Here is a 19241-nt window from a genome sequence, read left to right on the forward strand (position 1 = left end):
AACATTTTTTTTTCTGTTATTCTCTTCTATTTTTGCTTGTGAGCCCAGACTTTAACAGCCGGGCCATCTCTTCAGCCCTTCCGTCATTTTCTTTTCTTTTTTTTTTTTCTTTCTTTTTTTTTTTTTCAATGGTTTTTGAGACAGGATTTCTCTGTGTAGCTTTGGAGCCCGTCCTGGAACTCACTGTGTGGACCAGGCTGACCTCGAACTCACAGAGATCCTCCTGCCTCTGCCTCCCAAGTGCTGGGATTAAAGGTGTGCGCCACCACTGCCCAGTGATCCTTTTTTTTTTTTTTTTTTTAAGCGCTATCTTTTTTATTTACAGGTTTTTCTATCTGAATGTTGCAATATTGAAAACCCAGGTCAGTTTCACGCTTATTCTCAGCTTCCGTTTTGAGATGATTTCCCCTGTTCAAAGCATTTTGATTTCCTTACAGTCCTACACGTCCGTGGCTTCCATACCTGCAGAGCCTGCAGGGTCACTGCTGATACCTATCTCTGCCTTTCCTATCTGTTGCGGAATAGTGAAAATTCCAGATCTGCCAGTTTACTGGCCCTTTGATTTTTAGATAAGCTTCTCAATTTCTTGGAACAATAATTTCTGTATAATGGAGATAGCAGTAAAATTTATAGTAAACAAAATTATAGGTTGTATATGCACCCATATAACATGCATATAGCTCATATATATATACTAACATTGCACATGATAAGTGCCCAACAATGGCAGATATTATTAACCTGAAATTAGCCTTCTGTATTTAAGATGTTGTATTCTTTTTTTCCCCCAAATCATTCGCGATCAGATCCAGGACCTTGCATAGTCCTCTCCCACTGAGTTTTATCCCTAACCAAGATGTTGCATTCTTGAGTACTATCTGGTACTCATTCACAAAGACACTTCTCTGAAACAGATACCCCTAATCAATTCTCTAGCACTGTTTCTTTTTGTCTTGTGGCTTATGACGAGCTGTTCTTCCTCGTACCGTACCTTTCACACAAACATTCTTTTGAAGTTGGCGTGCCGACTTTCTCCTCGCCTATAGCTTCCAGCTCTGCTCTGAGGCAAGCAGCTCCCGAAACTGACACCCACAGGGTTAAACCTAGTTGCTGTAGCCACCATCCCTCCTCCCCAGTCCCCCTTTTCACTGTAGGCTGGCAGCTGTCCTAACTGCCTACTGAAGCCAAATGCTTGAGGAGAGAGAGAGTAAGGAGCCAGCCATGAATCCCTTCCAGAAAAAGGAGTCCAAGGAAACTCTTTTTTTACCTGTCTCTACCGAAGAGGTGCTGCCCAGACCTCCAAGTCCTCCAAAGAAGCCACCTCCGGTGAGTCCCCAAATTCAGTTTGTCTCTTGACAATAACAGCGTACGCACTCTTTTGAAGTTCCTCCTTGGCTGTTGGAACTTTGCGCTGAGCTGTAGTCGAGTAGAAAAACTATTCTCTCATAGAATTAGGATTCACCTGAAAACTAATTCTAGTTTCGTCTGTTTCCGGAAGGAAGCCACGCGATAGGTTAGGCAGAATTTTCCTGTTGGGTCCTCGAGTTTAGCTGTATGTCATTGCATATTCCCCGGGGGAAAAAAAGCACTTTGAATGTCCAGGGAAACTTGGCAAGCATTCCTGTCTGGAGAACTGTATGTGATTGTTCTTTTACCAATACGAAAGCTCAGCCTTCAGTTCCCCTTGTGTGCCGAGCCTTCTCTTTTGGGACACCAGCAGAAGTTTAGAATAGACCCACTTTCTGTTACTAAGTGTCCTACTTTAAAGTGGGAGGTCGGAGAGAGGAACAAAGAATAATATCTTGCATTATGTGCTTGTTAAAGCACTTCCGAATTTATCACCTCAGTTCATCCTCATATAATAGTAAAATCCTCTCCATAGAGAGGCTACAGTAATAGTAGCCAATATTTGCTGAATTCTTACTATCAACCATGAGCTTAGTATGATTCTTATTTATTTGGAATAACAGAATTGAAACACAGAGACAGGGTAGCAATGTAGCTTAAGTAAGGTTTGAATGTTAATCCAATTAGTGACAGTGCACACAGTTACTGTTAAATAAATTCTGTGTTCTTAGTTCTCAAGCTGGGAGCTGGGAGGATAATATTTCAATTCATTGCATCTTTCAAGGAAGTTATTATTATGTAGTAACATGCATGTAGAAAGATGGTTTATTCATATCTACATGGGTATAAGACAGACTCTATTAATTTATTATATATAGTTCATCATACTATGTCTTGTTAAAGATGATTAAAAAGAGGTACATAGCTATGAAATAAAAGAGCATACAAATCTCATGTTAATGTTTAATGTCCCAAGAGACAGATTATCTCTATCCCTTTTCCATATTAGTGGAGCTATTGTAATGGAAAGAGATTTGAAATAAAAACATGACATTCTTTATAGTCTGAATTACATAATGCATAAAATAGTACAGTTCCTCTAATGTGCAGGCTGCAAATGAAAATCTCGGTGCTGGAGAGATGGCTCAGCAGTTGAGAGCACATGCTGTTCTTCCAAAGTTTGGCTCCGAGGTCCCATGTCAGACAGCTCACAACAACCTGTAACTCCAGCTCCGGGAGATCCAACACCGGTTTCTGGCCTCTGCAGGCACCCACATACACATGGCATACACTCCCATGTATACAACAAACACACATATGCATAAATACAAATAAAATTTTAAAGGAGATATTACGGAAGCGTACTAGTCGGGAGGGTGGACACTTAATTTCACAGGATATCAGAATTCGCTTCCTAGAGTGAAGGTGATGGATCAGCTTACCTTTCGGAATGTCTGGCCTCCGTTTTGATCTCTGCCTGCCTGACTCCAGCTGCCTATGAAAAGGAAGTCATCATATTGTTAAGATCCCTCCCAGAATGGTAAATATGGCAGTCAGTCTCTGTAAGGCAGCCATGTGAGATAATGATATCTGGCCCTGACTGCTTGCATATCAGGCCCTCCAAAGGCCATTTCTTCATTTTATTCTTAACAATAAGTATGACCATCCTCTTGCCTAGAGCCATAGCCTTTAATTGAGATACTGTGGGAAGATGAGCAGGTCCTGATCAAGGAATGACCAGTTCCATGTTAAATAACAGACTGAGTAAGATTCTGATTTCTTTTTACCCCCACCTTGACAATACGAGCACAGCTAGTATGACAATATATGTTTTATGAAGACACTACTGTTCCATGTTAACTGACAACAACGATTTTAAAATGAGTTTAGCCAGGCATGGTGGGGTTCACCTGCAACCTGAGCTCTCTAGGAGCCTGTGACAGGAATATATCACATAATGGAGGCCAGCCTGGGCAACATGGTGAGAACCTCTTCGTACACGTATATATCTGAAGATATGTTTTCAGGTGTAGACTTACCATGAAGTTTAAACGGGAAAACAGCTCATGCCTCCTCCCCCTGTGCCTCTTTGTTGAACAGAAAATCTTTGGCTCCAGCTATCCACTCAGCATTGCCTTCATCGTGGTGAATGAGTTCTGCGAGCGTTTTTCCTATTATGGCATGAAAGGTAATTCTGCGTCCCAGAGTGTTCTGCCTTAGGTTTACAGCAGCCTGCTCTCCTTACAAACACTTGTTTCCTTTGTCCATTCTTTCTGCCTTAGTATAAGTCTATCCTTCCCTCTGGCCATGATAGTAAATGCCTCGTGAGATTTTATTTAATAACTCATGCCGGTTAAGATCAAAAAGGCCAGCAGAACCAACACATAGCCAAATGAAAACACAGTGGAGAAGCTCTCATCATGTAAGTTCCATCGAACTATGGTGTTGCTGGGAAGGAGAGGAGGAAGGGGTATGGGAAGTACCATGTTAACTTCCCACGGTCTAAATGATGCTATGGGTGCACAGAGAGTGGAGGGATGAGTATTGTGTTTGGGTATCCAGCATGCCTCATTGACTCCACAGTTCCCATGAGCCCTGCTCCCCCTGCCTGGCAGTCATCACTCAGGGATTTCACTAGTAGGAGTGCTGATGGCCAGGCACACCTGTAGAGCCCTGAGATCAAATCTTTTTCTCTGTAAATCGTTTTATTGCATCTATCTTATTTTGCCTCCCGATTGTTTTCTTCTGTTTCTTCTCAGCTGTGCTGACCTTGTATTTCCTGTATTTCCTGCACTGGAATGAAGACACCTCCACATCTGTATACCACGCCTTCAGCAGCCTCTGCTATTTCACCCCCATCTTGGGAGCAGCCATTGCTGACTCATGGCTGGGGAAATTCAAGTAAGGACAATGGCAGGTCGCAGCCTCAGGTGCCTCACAAGTTCATTGTCCATAAAGTTACCTGCAACTCCTAGTCTTTTATCTTCTAGCAACAAAACAAAAAACAACAACAACAACAACAAAATGAGACAACCAAAACCAAAAGAACTCATGGCTACAACAAATACGTATCTCTCCAAGACTGACAACAACATAAAAATCTATTCTTTCTATGTTCACCCCTCAATATTTTCACATCCTTTTAGTCAAGAGTTCCCTTTTAAAATCTAATTTTAGTCTTCTACTCTGTAGCTTAGGACTGAATTGTATTTTATCTCAGCGAGGGTAAAGATTGTTACCCTCTGGGAAATGTCTCTTAGTAAAGACTTACTGTGATTATCTAGTACTTTCTCCGAGTCTTCTCCAGACTGTCACGCCACTCCCTTTAGCATCTTATTGTTCTTCCTTCTCAGAGGTTTTAAAATCATCTCTGTGTACCTTTGTCACCTCTTTCTGTAGTTTCCTTCTTTAGACTCTAATAAAGATTTCCACAAGCTAAAATAATAGTCCATTTAGTTCAGCTCTTCTGTTCCTAAAAACAGAAGCAGCAGACATGGTATAATGGTATAGTTGTCCTCTATGACATTGTCCTCATAGGCTAAAGATAAGTTTTTGATATCCACTATCTAGTAATACTCTGTGGGTTTGCCATCCATGGATTTGTCTGAATTAGCATTTCTCAAAATACACTCTTTAAAACTTGATGGTATAAGATATAATGAATTATGTGGGAAAATAAATCTTTTATGGCATTTGTTTAGAAAAATCCTGTTGTTTTGGAAACATTAGAAAAGTTTCCTTACAGTATAACTTTTTTCAGTCTCCAATAAGTTAATATGTACTGTAAAATCTCCAAGTGAAAGTTAAGTGTGCGTTGTTTCCTAGAGTAGCTTGACTGTGCGATACTGCATTTGTAGACCTAGAGTTGGAAAGACCTTGTCTCTGTTTCACTCCTGTTGCTATGACAAATATCCTGACCAAAAAAAAAAAAAAAAAAAAAAAAAAAAAAAAAAAAAAAAAAAAAAAAAAAAAAAAAAAAAAAAAAAACAGAAAGAAAGAAAGCAAAAACCACAGGGAGGAAGAGGTTTATTTGGCTTACAATTCCAAGTTATTGTCATCATTTTGGCCAAGTCAAGGCTGGAATTCAAGCAGCTAATCACATCACTCCCCATGTCAGGAGCTGTGAGAGAGTAAACTCAGGCCTGCTTGTTTTCTCTCAGCTAACTTTCTTCTCTAATATATTCAGGACTCCCTAAGGAGTGGCACTACCCACGGTGGGTTGTGTCTTCTTTCTACATCAATTAACAATCAAGACAGTCTCCCTCCCATAGACATGGCTAACGGCCAACCAGATCTAGATAATTCCTCATTAAGATTCTCTTCCCAGGGGATTCTAGTTTTGTCAAGTTGACAGCTAAAACTAACCACATAGAATTCTAACTGTAGTATCTTAATTTGGTATATTTATGTACATATACATTCATGTGAATATATGAATGCAGTCTCTTGGGAGAGGCATGGTGGGTAAGTGGCTACATTTGTTACTTATGTAGTAGTAGTCACTGAATTCATTCAGCTATGGATTGGCATTACATGAAGAGTAAAAAAATATGAGCTACGGTCTTTTCATTCAGTTATAGAATAAAGGCTGACACTGCAGTTGTATTTTTAAAACAACTTCCTTTGAGATTGAAGAAGTACAACTTCAGGATTTGGTGAACAATAGCTTCCTGAATATTTCAGAGACAATTTAATACTCTCTACTTGTACTCTTAATTCAATCTGACTTGAGTCTTTTTTTCTTTTTAACTTATTTTTACTGCAGTGCAACTTACATGAAGTACACAAATCCAAAAGTCTTGTGTAGACAACTTGAATTTTTACAGAGATATCACCATTGCCTCAACTACTTTCGTTAGCTTTCGAATCCCTAGGAGCTAGACTATTTTTCTGTACTGCAATCAGGTACAGGTCTCTAGTATCTCCAAATAAACAAACAAAAATCTTGAGTGAATTCAGATTTATTTTCTCCTCCAGCCATTCCCACAATTTTAAAAGGGCGTCTCTAATGTTAGCCACTTTTCTCTCTCCTCATCATCATTTTATATGACAGAGTAGTATAACTCAATGTAAGGGAACACAATATAGTTTAAATGTTTGTTGAACATCCCTTATTTGTCCAATTAATTATGAGCATAAAGAGATGAATTATACATACTGTTCTCACATTGTTTGAGTTCAAATAGCTTGAATAAAAGCAAATTGTGGTAGCTTTCATATGAAATAGTATAAATCACCTTTATTTTTCCTACTGGAATGTCTCAGAATACTGATGACTTCTATTAACAAAATACAGTGGCCATTTCTAGATTCTTGTTCATTCTGAACTTATATTTTCACTAATTCAGCCTGTTTATCATTCTCAAACTCTTGAAACTTCCTGGCCTTCCCGAACACTGTATTTTCTCCTTCTCTGACTTTTGACTTTCTGGGTTGTTTTTAATCCACCTCCAGTTTTGCTTTTCGTTTACTTAGCTCTTTCCTAAGTGTCAGATTTCTACCAGACGCTAACTCTCACTACTTACTTTCTCCAAACTGGCTGCCCCTTCGCAAGGCTGGAGGTGCATAGTTTAGTCATCTGCAGACAGCTACTCCAAGTGTTGGAACATTGAGTTCAAATTCATCAAGCATTTATAACTGCATATTTCTTCTCAAGTTGACTGTTCTTTATACTGGCTTCCTTGTGTTCCCACATTGAATCAACTATGTGATTCTATGAATTCTGAGTGTACAGTAGTACTTAGACTCATCCTCTTCAATATTAACTCCAACTGCTATCAGTTGCCACCATTTCATTTTTATTTTCTTTGTCTCTAAACCAGAAGATGGGAAAGGACACCAAAATGTTTTCATTGCTGTCTTTTTTTCTATAATTGTGTCTATGCACTATTGTCTAAAACATGGTTGAGACTGAGAATAGGTATGAAGAGTAGTGAAGGTGATTTTTATTTACTCTGGGCCTTGTCTTTTTTAAACACACTTTGGGGAATGCTTTGAATCTCTTTCAAAAAGGGGATGATTTAAAATTTGAATAATTTGTCCTCCTGTAGACATGTCTGTCTGTCTGTCTGTCTGTCTGTCTGTCTCTCTGTCTCTGTCTCTGTCTCTGTCTCTCTCTCTCTCTCTCTCTCTCTGTGTGTGTGTGTGTGTGTGTGTGTGTGTGTGTGTGTGTGTGTAGACATATATGTGAGAGCCCTCATACACAAATAGAACCATGACTACAATCTGGTGGAATAACTAGGTATTTCCTTCCACCATACCTTATTCTCGATTTTTAAAAACTGGAATTGGCTCCTCTTTCATTTTTTAAAACCTGACATGGCAGCCTTACTTCAGTGGAGGAAAGGGAATACTTACATGTTCAAACTTATCCCTCTCCCCTTATCTGTCTGTCTGTCTGTTTTGTGCTTCTATGAACTTTCCTCTCTTTCTCCTTTTCTTCCTGTTCCTCTCTGTTTCTCTGTCTCTCTGTTTCTCTGTCTCTCTTTCTCTCTTTGTCTCTCTCTGTCTTTCTGTCTCTCTGTCTCTCTCTCCCCCATACTTTTCCCAGCGTTATCTTGGAGGTAGAAGACTTATGTTAGGAAGATGGTTTAAACATTCAAGGAATGATTTTGTGGATTCCCTTAACAACGGCCAGAAGCTTTCCCCTGCTTACCAGCCAGGAATCCAAGCTGTATAAGAGTAAATGGGCACCCAGAATCTCCAACTCTTGTACAAGGAAATCTTAAAGATTTAGCTTCAGTATTTTTACAGTATGTATCTGTATGTCTTTGTGAGAGAATGCCACATGTGTGTGCATGCTTGCAGAGGCAAAGGGGGGATATCAGATCCCTTGGAGCTGGAGTTACAGGGAACTATGAACCACCAAATATGATGGGATCCAGTCTCTAGAAGCACTAAGAGCTCATAACCACAGAGCTGTCCCTCCAGTCCCATTTAGTTTGTTTCTCTCTGGTGATCTAGCATCCTCTCCTAGAGGTCCATAATAACTAGTTTTCCTTCCGTTTTTTTATTCCCTTTCTTTCTAATTGTTCCCTTTATCTCAATAAAGATTCTACCCCTAGGAAACCAATCTAAGAAGATTAGGCATTTGGAATGAGGAATTCCTAAGTGGAGATTTCCAGTATTTCTATGTACAATTATATAGAAACTATATAATTCTGAAGGTTTATTATAGCATTAGCCTTCTGCTTATATGGTAATATATATAATATACATTCCACTTACTGTAATACACACAAGGAATATAAGGAATATACTGTGCCATGGCAGTGTGCAGAGCTCTACATATGTTCTTATTGGAATTCCTTAATCTGCTACTTATTTGCTGTTCAAGTTCATTGGGAAAAAATAACTCAACAGGTAGGGTTTTTTTTTTCCCAAAAAATTTCATTAATTTTTTTTTTATGACCGAACAGCTTCCGTGTGGAAACTGTCCTGGAGTTTACAGTTAGCCCAAGTGTTCCAGTTACCCAGATTGAACCTAAAATCCCTTCACCTCTCTGTACATCTCAGTGCTTGTTTAGAGAAAATCCTTTGTATTAGTGCTCCTATGTACTTGGCAGTAATCTTTCATGCCTCCAGCTTCCTAGAGCCAAAAGATGTTGCCTGAGAAAAACAGCAGGGGGAGGCATCCTGTCCTACTGATTTTACCAATTGAAAACATCCCTGTGCTTGCTGCAAACGCACCTAGCTCTCGTCGTATCTGTATGAAAGTAGGGTTGCTCTGGGGATGCAGAGTAGAGTGTAGATCTGGGAAGAGAACTTGAAAGACACGCCTGTAACCTCCAACCACAGCGTGAAGAATCACACACCTCTGTTTACCGTTCACCATTGTTTCTACCTACATTCCCAAGCTCATTCTTCCCTCTCCACTCCTTTCTCTTCCTCCTCTGTTTACTGAAAACAGTGTGAACCCTGACTCTGTATTATTCATGTCTCTGAATTCACTGGTTTAACTTTCTTCACAGGACAATCATCTATCTCTCCCTAGTGTACGTTCTTGGCCATATATTCAAGTCCTTGGGTGCCATACCAATACTGGGAGGAAAGATGCTACATACGTGAGTAAAATGGAGCCATCTGAGCTGCTTGTCTGACATCAGACAGGTGTACGTCTCAGGAAGAAGCCACTACAGATGGCTTTCTATTTTATACCAGAGACCTTCCTTTATTTTCTAGTGTATAATTGTATTGCCAAGCTTATTAAAAGAAAAGGTTTTATGAGCAATTGAACCCTTTCCTACATTATCAGGTCTCATTTTTTTATTAAGTAAACCTTTGAAGACACTTTGAATGCCTAATTAGTATTGTTCTCATAAAAATTCTTCATTTGTTTGAAAATAAGAAATACTTTTATACCTTCTGTTTTCCTTCACATCTAACTATGTATCTGCACACCATTACAAATTGTATAAGTAGTTACTCTTTATATATTATAAAAGTGATATTCAAAGCTTGAGGTACTTCTATTTATATATAGTTCTGTGTATTCCCATTTTACTATCCCTCTTTACTTCAGATATTGGTTTTTATAGAGTAGAGATATTCGATAGATTTTAATATATATAATCAATTTAATGTAATCACACACCATATATGTACTCTGAGTTGAAGTTTTTTTTACTTTATTTGAAAAGTAATAAACATTAAATACCTTCTTACTATTGCTCCATAAAACTTATGATGCCATTCCTGTTTATTATGATAAGTGTTAATATTTTACTTTGTAGTTAGTATGCAAGATTAGAGTCCTTAAGATCTTTCAACTGAATTGCTAAAATAATATTAAAAGCTGGTGTGCTAGCTTCCAAGTCCCTGTAGTGTCTTCCACTTGATGCATGCAAAGGATAAAGGGAGCTTAAGGGAATCTTCTCAGAAAATACAATGTCCAGCAGAGGCTCAAATTCTCATGAATAGTGATTGAATTGAAGGCAAGTAGAAAGTACCCACAAGGCAGACGTGCAAAGAAGATATTCTCTTTAAATATCTTTTTTTTCTCATATTGCGTCTTTATAGTCCATCTCTATAGTTGGTTTGGTATCCACATGGTTATAGCATCCTTACCTCTCCATTTCAGAATCTTATCATTGGTTGGCCTGAGTCTAATAGCTCTGGGGACAGGAGGTATCAAACCCTGTGTGGCAGCTTTTGGTGGTGACCAGTTTGAAGAACAACATGTAAGAGTCTTGTTATTTCTGTATTTCAAGAGTGTGTAGCCAGCATCAAAATGGGGAACCTTTCAGGTGGCCATTTCCTAGGACTGAAGTAATCCCACTGATGAAGCCCTGTCTGGGGAGTTGAGTTCTGCACTGGATGCTGGTCATCAGCAGAGAGAAAACTAAATCTCAGTTAAAGGAAGGAAGCAGAGTGGGGGGTAGACATGTCATATGACAAAAGACTGAAGAAGATAAGGACATATCGACTGAAGAAGACACGCAGCAAGGGAGCTTGGATGTGGCAAAGTTGGTAGAGAACCTGAGTAGCACCCACAAAACCCTGGGTTCAGTCCCCAGAAAAGTATAAACTGAGTCCGGTGGCTCATACCTATAATCCCAGCATTGCATTTGGGAGGCAGAGGCAGAAGGATCAGAAGTTCAAGGCCACTCTTAGCTACATCTCTATTTCAAGGCCAGCCCAGGATACACAAAATCCTGACTCAAAACAAAATACAAATTAACAAACAAAACACAAGGAGAAAATTACATATAGCTGTTCATAAGTATTGGAGGAGTGACAATGTTTAAATCTGAGCCCAAGAAGTGAAAGCTAAAGGAAATCAGGTGCCTGCTTCACTGAAGGAAAAACTTCACATAGGATTTGGAAATAGTGACCTTACTTTCACTTGAGGTACCTAAAAATTAATGTGGCGAGTACCTCAGGAGTGGGAAGTATAATACAGAGATGATTTTGTGAATGATTTATTATCCTAATGTGTCAAGAAGAGCTAAAATACCAGAATGAATTAAGTACATCCTAGGTAGAGCACCTATTAGACATTTACTTGAAAGTTGTTGCATGTAGTATCTGGCCCACAGGCGTAGTTCAATTAATAGAATAAACTCACCCCCAGGCTTGTGCAAGCACTTCTAGGCCAGGAGGTGCCCCTTTACACTCTCTGGAAGATCTCCCTGGGACACTAGGTGCACGACCCTCCTAGATCAACAGCTTACCACACTGTCCTACCATATGCCCCACAAAATATATTCATTAACTTGAGGAGTCATTTGCTTAATTAATACAGTCAGTAAACATTTATGGATGCCTAATACATGTTAGTGTTTGTTCTAGGTACTAGGCAATCCTGAAAGAACTCACAACATACTGAATAAAACAGATATTTAATACAAATGAATTAATAGTATTCCTTAATTAATAATAAGCATGTACATGTCGCAAGAATGGTATTGAGGACAGGTTGATCACTTTTTGTCCAGGTCCTAAGGGGCTTGTACTGGAGCTTAGAAAGTGAGTAAAAGCTTGTCCAGGGTCAGCCAGCCACTGTGTTAAAGAGCTAAGGAGAGGGCCACATACCACTCTCTGAACCTGTTGCTTTGTATGTACCTTCATCTGAACTTGAACATGCAGTGGGGGTGGAGCTAAGAGAACATTTCTCTGATGATCTGTCTCATTCCAGGCAGAGGCACGGACTAGATACTTCTCAGTCTTCTACCTCTCCATCAATGCAGGGAGCTTGATTTCTACGTTCATCACACCCATGCTGAGAGGTTAGGACTCCTTCTGTGGGGCTGACTGTGCAGGGCTTTACTCGACCAACCAAAAAGCTGCTGGCAACTGCAGGTGGTCCAGCTTCTCCTTTCATACGGGTTCATAAATATCTGAGAGGTTATTTGAGTTTTGATTTGTCTGGCCTAAAACAAGGGGTACGGGTTAGATTACGAGAAGAAAGAGGCTAGCTATGTCTGCACCTATCTGCACCAAGAACCCGACCTAATAGAGTAAAATATGATGTCTAATTCATCATTGCTCTTCCCCTCCTGTTTCCTTCAGGAGATGTGAAGTGTTTTGGGGAAGACTGCTATGCACTTGCTTTTGGAGTTCCGGGATTGCTCATGGTAGTAGCTCTTGGTGAGTAGAGGGGGAAAGGAAACTGGTAGCTATTGAGTCCTGCTACGTGAAAGGCATTGTGTATGCACTCTGCACCAACTATTTCTTTCTTTCTTTCTTTCTTTCTTTCTTTCTTTCTTTCTTTCTTTCTTTCTTTCTTTCTTTCTTTTTTTTTTTTTTTTTTTTTTTTTTTTTTTTTTTTTTTTTTTTTTTTTTTTTTGGTTTTTCGAGACAGGGTTTCTCTGTGTAGCTTTGCGCCTTTCCTGGAACTCACTTGGTAGCCCAGGCTGGCCTCGAACTCACAAAGATCCACCTGCCTCTGCCTCCCGAGTGCTGGGATTAAAGGCGTGCACCACCACCGCCCGGCCTACACCAACTATTTCATTGAACCCTGACACTAGCTCTATTAAGCATGTGGTATGCTAGTGATTTCCCCTTGATTTTGGAGATAAATTGTGAATGACATCTGAATTTTCTTATTTTTATTATTTGTGTATCAGTTTATGTTTGTGTATCACGTGTGTGCTTAGTGCCCATAGAGGCCAGGAGAGGGCCTCAGATCCTGTGGAACTGGAGTTACAGACAAGTGTAAGCAGCCATGTGGATACTAAGGACTCTATTCTAGGTCCTCTGAAAGAGCAACTCTTAACTTCTGAGCTGTCTCTCCAGTCTCATAAATCATTTTTCAAGGGCTACAGTCACGTAGTTCATACATTTCAAAGGAGTTTTTAAAAACCCAATCTTTGAAGCACATGCAGAACTGCCAATCAGGAGTTTGAATGCCTACAGATTTCAAAAATCTCAGGTGATCTTTTTTTTCCCCACCCGCCTCTGCCTCCTGATTGATGGGATTAAAGGGGTGCACCACCACCTCTCCTGAGTTCTTGGCTGATTCTTGAGTGTAGTCAGGATGAAAGCCCATTGATTATTACTGAACTATACAAGGAAGGAAAGAAGATAATTCAGCCTCTATCTCAAACTAGTTTATGTTATTTGACACTTATTTTTCTGGTAAGTAGATGCCACTTTTGATTACCTGGGCATTAAAGTAGCTTCCAGTTTTAGCTGGTTTTGCTCTGCTCTGCAAAGCTCCCCAAGGAATTTCTCCTTGAACAAAGAGAATTAAAGAGGAGTTGGATAAGTAGTTAGGGAGTAATGCAATTTAGATTAAGTGGCATTCTTTCTAGCACTGAGAACTTTGTCCTGGAAAAGACAGGGGATATGTGGGCTTGTTGGCTTAGGCAAGTCCCCTCAGGGGAGGCTTGGGTGTGATTGTTTCTAGTCAATGACCTGGAAACCTGTTCTCACTCTGGGCCTCTGAGTGACAACCCTCTGGAACATATCCAGTCCAAACACATAAAGAGCTCAACAGAGGCTAGGGAGCCCAGAAATTCAATGTTTGGTCTGATTCTTTTCTCCCAGAGAGGCTGAAAGTAATACAGTTCCCAATTCCAAAGAAATTTATTCTGGGAGAGCCATGAGCCATGATCAAATACTCTCTCCTTCCTTCTCCCATCAATGCCAAAGGTTTTTTCCAAGTACTTTCTTGTTTTTTCCATTTATTAGCATCATGACAGATTCTCTATATAACTGGTAATAATATCTAGACATTAAAGCAATTATGGAGTTCAAAAAAGATTCTGTAATTAGAATGTTCTGTTTTAAGTAGGTAGTATCTATCATTGTTAGTCAACTGCTTCATTTTATGGTGCTAGTAATATTTACTATGTGATCAGATTTTGTGCTAGGTACTGGAACCATATTGATGATTTAGACAGTTAAAAAGTTCATATTCTCAAAGACTGTATATAGTACATGAAGAATAATACAGACAAATAAATAGGGATTTGCCATATAGTAAGTCAATGTCATGACCAGGGAAGCATAGTGAAGGCTATGGAGCTCATAGAAGGGCTTCCTGATGAAGACGCTGAAGGTTGTAAGGGTTTGCCTACAGAGAAGACTCCTAAGATAAGCCCTCAAGGATGAACAGTGGTTCATCAAAGAGGGGACCACATGGAAAGACGATGTGGTTGGTGTCTTTAGATGAGAGACAGCGTGGTTGTTCAAAAGCCTTGGATGATTCAAGTTGTCTGGAGCACAAAGGAGAGAGACAAAGAAGAAACCTTGCCAGAAACAAAATAATGAAGGATAATTTAGGCCACGAAAGAATTAAAACTTCATTGTGAAGACAGTGGAGAATAATCAAAATGGGTTCTGAACAGAGAAATGACTGTTAGATTTATTTTTCATAGCATCTCATTTTTCAAAGGTCTGCACTGTGGAGAAGATATTGGGTTGAGGATGAGGCGAAGATAATATTGATCTAGTTTGTTCCATCTATTATACTCATTTAAATTTTGTACTTGAGGTGAGTGCCTTACTCAGCTCACCCGGTCTTGGTCCCTGTTGAATTGTCAAGCCGTGGTATGACTGGATATGGAAAGTGAGGGAGAAGATAAAACACCATTGAATACAGGGCTCTGACTTGAACCACAGGCTAGATAGATAATTAACTAACATAGTGAGGACGAACAGGTTAAGGCAATGCTGATGGATTTTTTTCTGGGATAAGTTGTGTTATAGGTGCTCTTGAAACATCTAAGTGCATCCCCAAATAGTTATTTGGAAATACTGTCTTCGGGCCCAGAGAAAAACAATTGGGTTTTAGACATAGATATGGATTCATAAGGTGCAGCCAGCGACTAAGCCTTGAAAATAGACAACTCTGAGATAATTAGAGGATGGTAAAAAGAAGACCTAGGCCCAAACTTTAAAGGCACGCCACCATTTAAAAGACAGGCAACATGGAGAAGTTGACACATTTGTAATTCTAGCACTCTAGAGGAAGAGGCAGGAGGATCATGAGTTAGAGTCCAGCCTAGGCTGTAGAGTGACTTCCAGGCCAGGGTGGGCTACAAAGAGATACTCTGTCTCAAAGATGGAGGGAAGGAGAAAAAGAATGGAGAATGGATAGAATGGTTAGGAATTGTTCTAGGTAGAATAGAGGAAGCAATGGTAATGTAAAAGAACAGCTGAACTATGCACTTAAGAAAGAAAAAATAATCAAAATTGGTATCATATTAGATATGGAGATGGACCAAAAAAAAAAAAAAAAAAAAAAGGAAAAGAGGAAACCAAAGATGACTTCTGTCTCTGCTATCCCTTGAAAGTCTCTCAATGAATATCTCTTAACAACTGACCACTCTCTTCTCTTGGCTACTCTGAAGTTAGGGAGTGAGAGTCAGTTCTCTATGGGAGGTGATGCTAACACACTGAATATTCTAAACGAGTGACTAAGAACATTGTCTGTGCATCACCTGCAGTTGTGTTTGCAATGGGAAGCAAGATGTACAGAAAACCCCCTCCTGAAGGAAACATAGTGGCTCGAGTGAGCAAATGCATATGGGTAAGTTCCGGGATTGTCTGCCTGCCTCTTTCAATAAAAAAGAGAGATGCCATGCTGAGCGTGCATTTCTCCACACGTGGGCATGTTTCCCTCAACCACCTTCCTTCTATGTGCCTACCTTCTGAAAAACTGAGTTTAATTTATTCTCCTTGCCTCTACTTGACCATTAAGTTTCAGAAGCAGTCACTTTAAAAAAAATAACAATTTATTTATCTTTATTTTATGTACATTGGTGTATGCATGTATGTCTATGTGAGGGTGTCAGATCTTAGAGTTACAGACAGTTGTTAGCTGCCATGTGGGTGCTGGGAATTGAACCTGGGTCCTCTGGTAGAACAGTTGGTGCTCTTAACCACTGAGCCATCACTCCAACCCCCAGAAGCAGTCACTTTTTTAATAGGCAAAAAATCTTCTGAGTACAGTTATCTATGATGCTATTAGGAAATGAGGAGAGATAAAAATTATACCTCAGGTATTGGGATCCGATGTTTGATGAAATTCAAAGTACTTGTTTGGGGGGAGGGGAAAGGAACTGGGAAAAGTCAGGGGATGCTTCCTTTTTGTCTATCTCTGATTCTGGTCTCTACCTTAGTTTGCTGTCTGCAACCGCTTCAGGAACCGTTCTAGGGATGTTCCAAAGAGACCCCACTGGCTAGACTGGGCAGCGGAGAAATACCCAGTAAGTAGAAACTGCAGCAACACCTCATAATTCTGTGAGATCTTTCCAATTCTTTTCTTCTGGCGCATTCACCCTCTTCTGTTACTGCTTTGACCATGTCTACTCCAAGCAAGGAAAGCACATTTGGAACCTCTGGCAATTCTTTCTTCTTCCCTGCAGAAGCATCTCATTATGGATGTGAAGGCACTGACCAGGATCCTGTTCCTTTATATCCCACTGCCCATGTTCTGGGCTCTTTTGGACCAACAGGTAATAGTGTTTTTGTTTGTTTGTTTGTTTGTTTTTAAAGATATGTCTTTTTTCATCCTCTTTCTTATCACAGGAAAAGGATGTCTCACAACAAAATCTGTCTGCTCTAGGGCTCACGATGGACCCTGCAAGCTAACAAAATGAACGGTGATTTGGTGAGTGGACAAAACTTCCAAAGAAGCCTGTTAGTTCTTCTTCACACATAATTTGTAATTAATTTAATTTGTACATAATTTTTATTTCTACATATTTAATTAATTTATTAGTTATTTTTCTTAAAAAACTGACTTAAGATCATTTAGAGATGAACATTAAGCCCCAAAACACTGAGCAGGTAAAGATAACCAAAGTTAGGCTAGAAATAAAAATCATAATCTTGTCTTTAGAAATTGGGGGGAAGGGCAAGACATGTGCAGCTACCCCCATGATGGGCTAAAAGGATACCAGATGAAGTCATGCAGGCCTGGTTGATAATTTTCTTACACTTAAGCCTGTCTTAGATATACCCAGGGAAAGCTTGGTTGGTGCTTCTACACAGCTTGCCCCATTAGTTAGTCAAGATCAAGCAGGGGACTCATAGGACCTGAGGGAATATTAATAAAATGTCTGATCTGTGGCTATGGGAAGAAAACATTGTAAACATTATTTTCTCTTTTTTCAGTGTTCATTCTTTGGTCCACTCCATCCCTTGGTCCATTCTCCATCTTAATCATTCCACCTCTGTATTATTATATCGATAGCTTTGAAGAAGAGAGGGTGGAGTGATACCAGGAGCCTCCAAAATATAATTTTACCTCTGCCTTCCTCTAGCTGTCCAGGAGTTACCATGACAGTTCTCTTAGTGATTCTCTGGAGAGCAACTTTGGAAGTTGAACATAGTGTATCAGTGGCAACTTCACCCTAACCACAACACCCATCTTTCCGCTGTTACAACTATTGAATGTTGTTGAGATTCAGTGAAGCATACCAACTCTATCACTCTCAAGCAACGTGTAGTTCAGGTTGAACATCCCTAATCCGAAAATCTGTAATCCTAATTGCTCCAAAAGACAAAACTACCCTTGAGCAGTAACATGATAACACAAGTGAAAATTTTCCCCACCATAAAACTTTCATGCCCAAAATTTATTGAGTAAATTACCTTCAGGCTAGTGTATGAGTCATACATAAAACACAAATGAATTTCATGTTTAAGTTTCAGCCTCACTGCCTCTCCCCCAGTCTCCACTATGCACATACACAATGATTGCAAATCCCAAGCATTTCATTTTGGAGAATGAATACGTAACCCAGACACAAAAAGCAGTCTTCTCCCTAGGGCCCATCTGTCCTTAGTGAACAGTCACAAGCCATCCCAAGTCTCTTCACAGCCCACATATCTTAGCTAGTAAACAAGATAGCTTGAACCAAAGGTTTGATGAATTTTCTTTTATGTGCTTCTTATCTACAATCAAGATGGGTACTCTAGGCTTTCGTTGTCTTTTGCTACCATCTAACTATAATCTATTATGATGTGTGTTTCAGGGATTTTTTGTGCTTCAGCCAGACCAGATGCAGGTAGGAAACTTCTCTGTAGGCATGGACATGTGATTCTTTCCTCCCCTGTACCTCTACCAGTTAGTTACTCAGATTGACAACTGTCTTCGGATACACTCCTCATTGTGTGCCGAGGAGGCCCAAACATAGAGATGAAAACAGTTTCTTTCTCATCCTTTGTTAAGGTGTAGTTCTGTGCAGCTCCAGAGCACTGAGCATGAGCCCACAGATAGAGTATGAGCTAAGAAAGAATTTGCTTTCTATGCCAAGAGAGTATAAATGAAAATATTGTCAAAGAAAAGCGTAAACCTGAGGTTAGGGCTGGAGCTCAGTAGTACGGCACTTGTCTGATATGCAGGATGTCCTGGGTTCAATGCCCAGTACTACCAGAAACAAACAAAAAGAAAGTATAAACTTTTACTGTGTGTCAAAATCTCTGCTTACCAATGGCAACCTTCAGGATACTTTTTAGCCCCTTATTTTTCCGTTTAGGCTATGACACTAAAGAAAGGGACAATGGGAGAGAATAATTTCTAATTTGACTGACAGAAAACAGGCTCAGTAAAACTAGTCCCTTGGTATATTTGGAGTTTAAGATACTTTGCAAGAGAAGTAGAGCCTTATAGATATAGAAATGGAGACTCTCTTGCCTACTAAGATGAAAGTGAGTAGCTGTGAGAGGATACATGCAAGCAGATGCTCGCACTCATGACAGAGGGATGCTCGTATTAATCCTTGTTACCATGGTGTTTCAGGTACTTAATCCCTTTCTGGTTCTTATCTTCATCCCATTGTTTGACCTTGTCATTTACCGGCTGATCTCCAAGCTCAGAATTAACTTCTCGTAAGTGTTCGCTACGCCATGTATTATTGCATACTGACTCAACATTTGTTCATTTTGATGATGATTCAAAACTTGGACATTTCTATTTAATGATTAATTATTTGGACTTA

At 39.7% G+C, this 19241-nt stretch overlaps 1 protein-coding gene across 1 annotated transcript in view; it reads left to right on the forward strand.

The window, feature by feature from the left end:
* The first annotated feature begins 948 nt into the window (after window positions 1–948).
* The window catches only part of Slc15a2 (solute carrier family 15 member 2), a 31848-nt gene continuing 13555 nt past the window's right edge, over window positions 949–19241 (forward strand). Inside the window, exons 1-13 of the mRNA XM_028895015.2 lie at window positions 949–1326; window positions 3448–3535; window positions 4107–4248; window positions 9318–9410; window positions 10427–10526; window positions 11984–12074; window positions 12358–12435; window positions 15741–15823; window positions 16416–16502; window positions 16662–16751; window positions 16862–16906; window positions 18276–18308; window positions 19043–19131. Of these exons, the coding sequence (XP_028750848.1) occupies window positions 1189–1326; window positions 3448–3535; window positions 4107–4248; window positions 9318–9410; window positions 10427–10526; window positions 11984–12074; window positions 12358–12435; window positions 15741–15823; window positions 16416–16502; window positions 16662–16751; window positions 16862–16906; window positions 18276–18308; window positions 19043–19131 (1157 nt within the window). The 5' untranslated portion in view covers window positions 949–1188. The remainder of the gene's footprint in view (window positions 1327–3447; window positions 3536–4106; window positions 4249–9317; window positions 9411–10426; window positions 10527–11983; window positions 12075–12357; window positions 12436–15740; window positions 15824–16415; window positions 16503–16661; window positions 16752–16861; window positions 16907–18275; window positions 18309–19042; window positions 19132–19241) is intronic.

The sequence above is a fragment of the Peromyscus leucopus genome, chromosome 12 (genome assembly GCF_004664715.2).
Source record: "Peromyscus leucopus breed LL Stock chromosome 12, UCI_PerLeu_2.1, whole genome shotgun sequence".
Taxonomy (NCBI): domain Eukaryota; kingdom Metazoa; phylum Chordata; class Mammalia; order Rodentia; family Cricetidae; genus Peromyscus; species Peromyscus leucopus.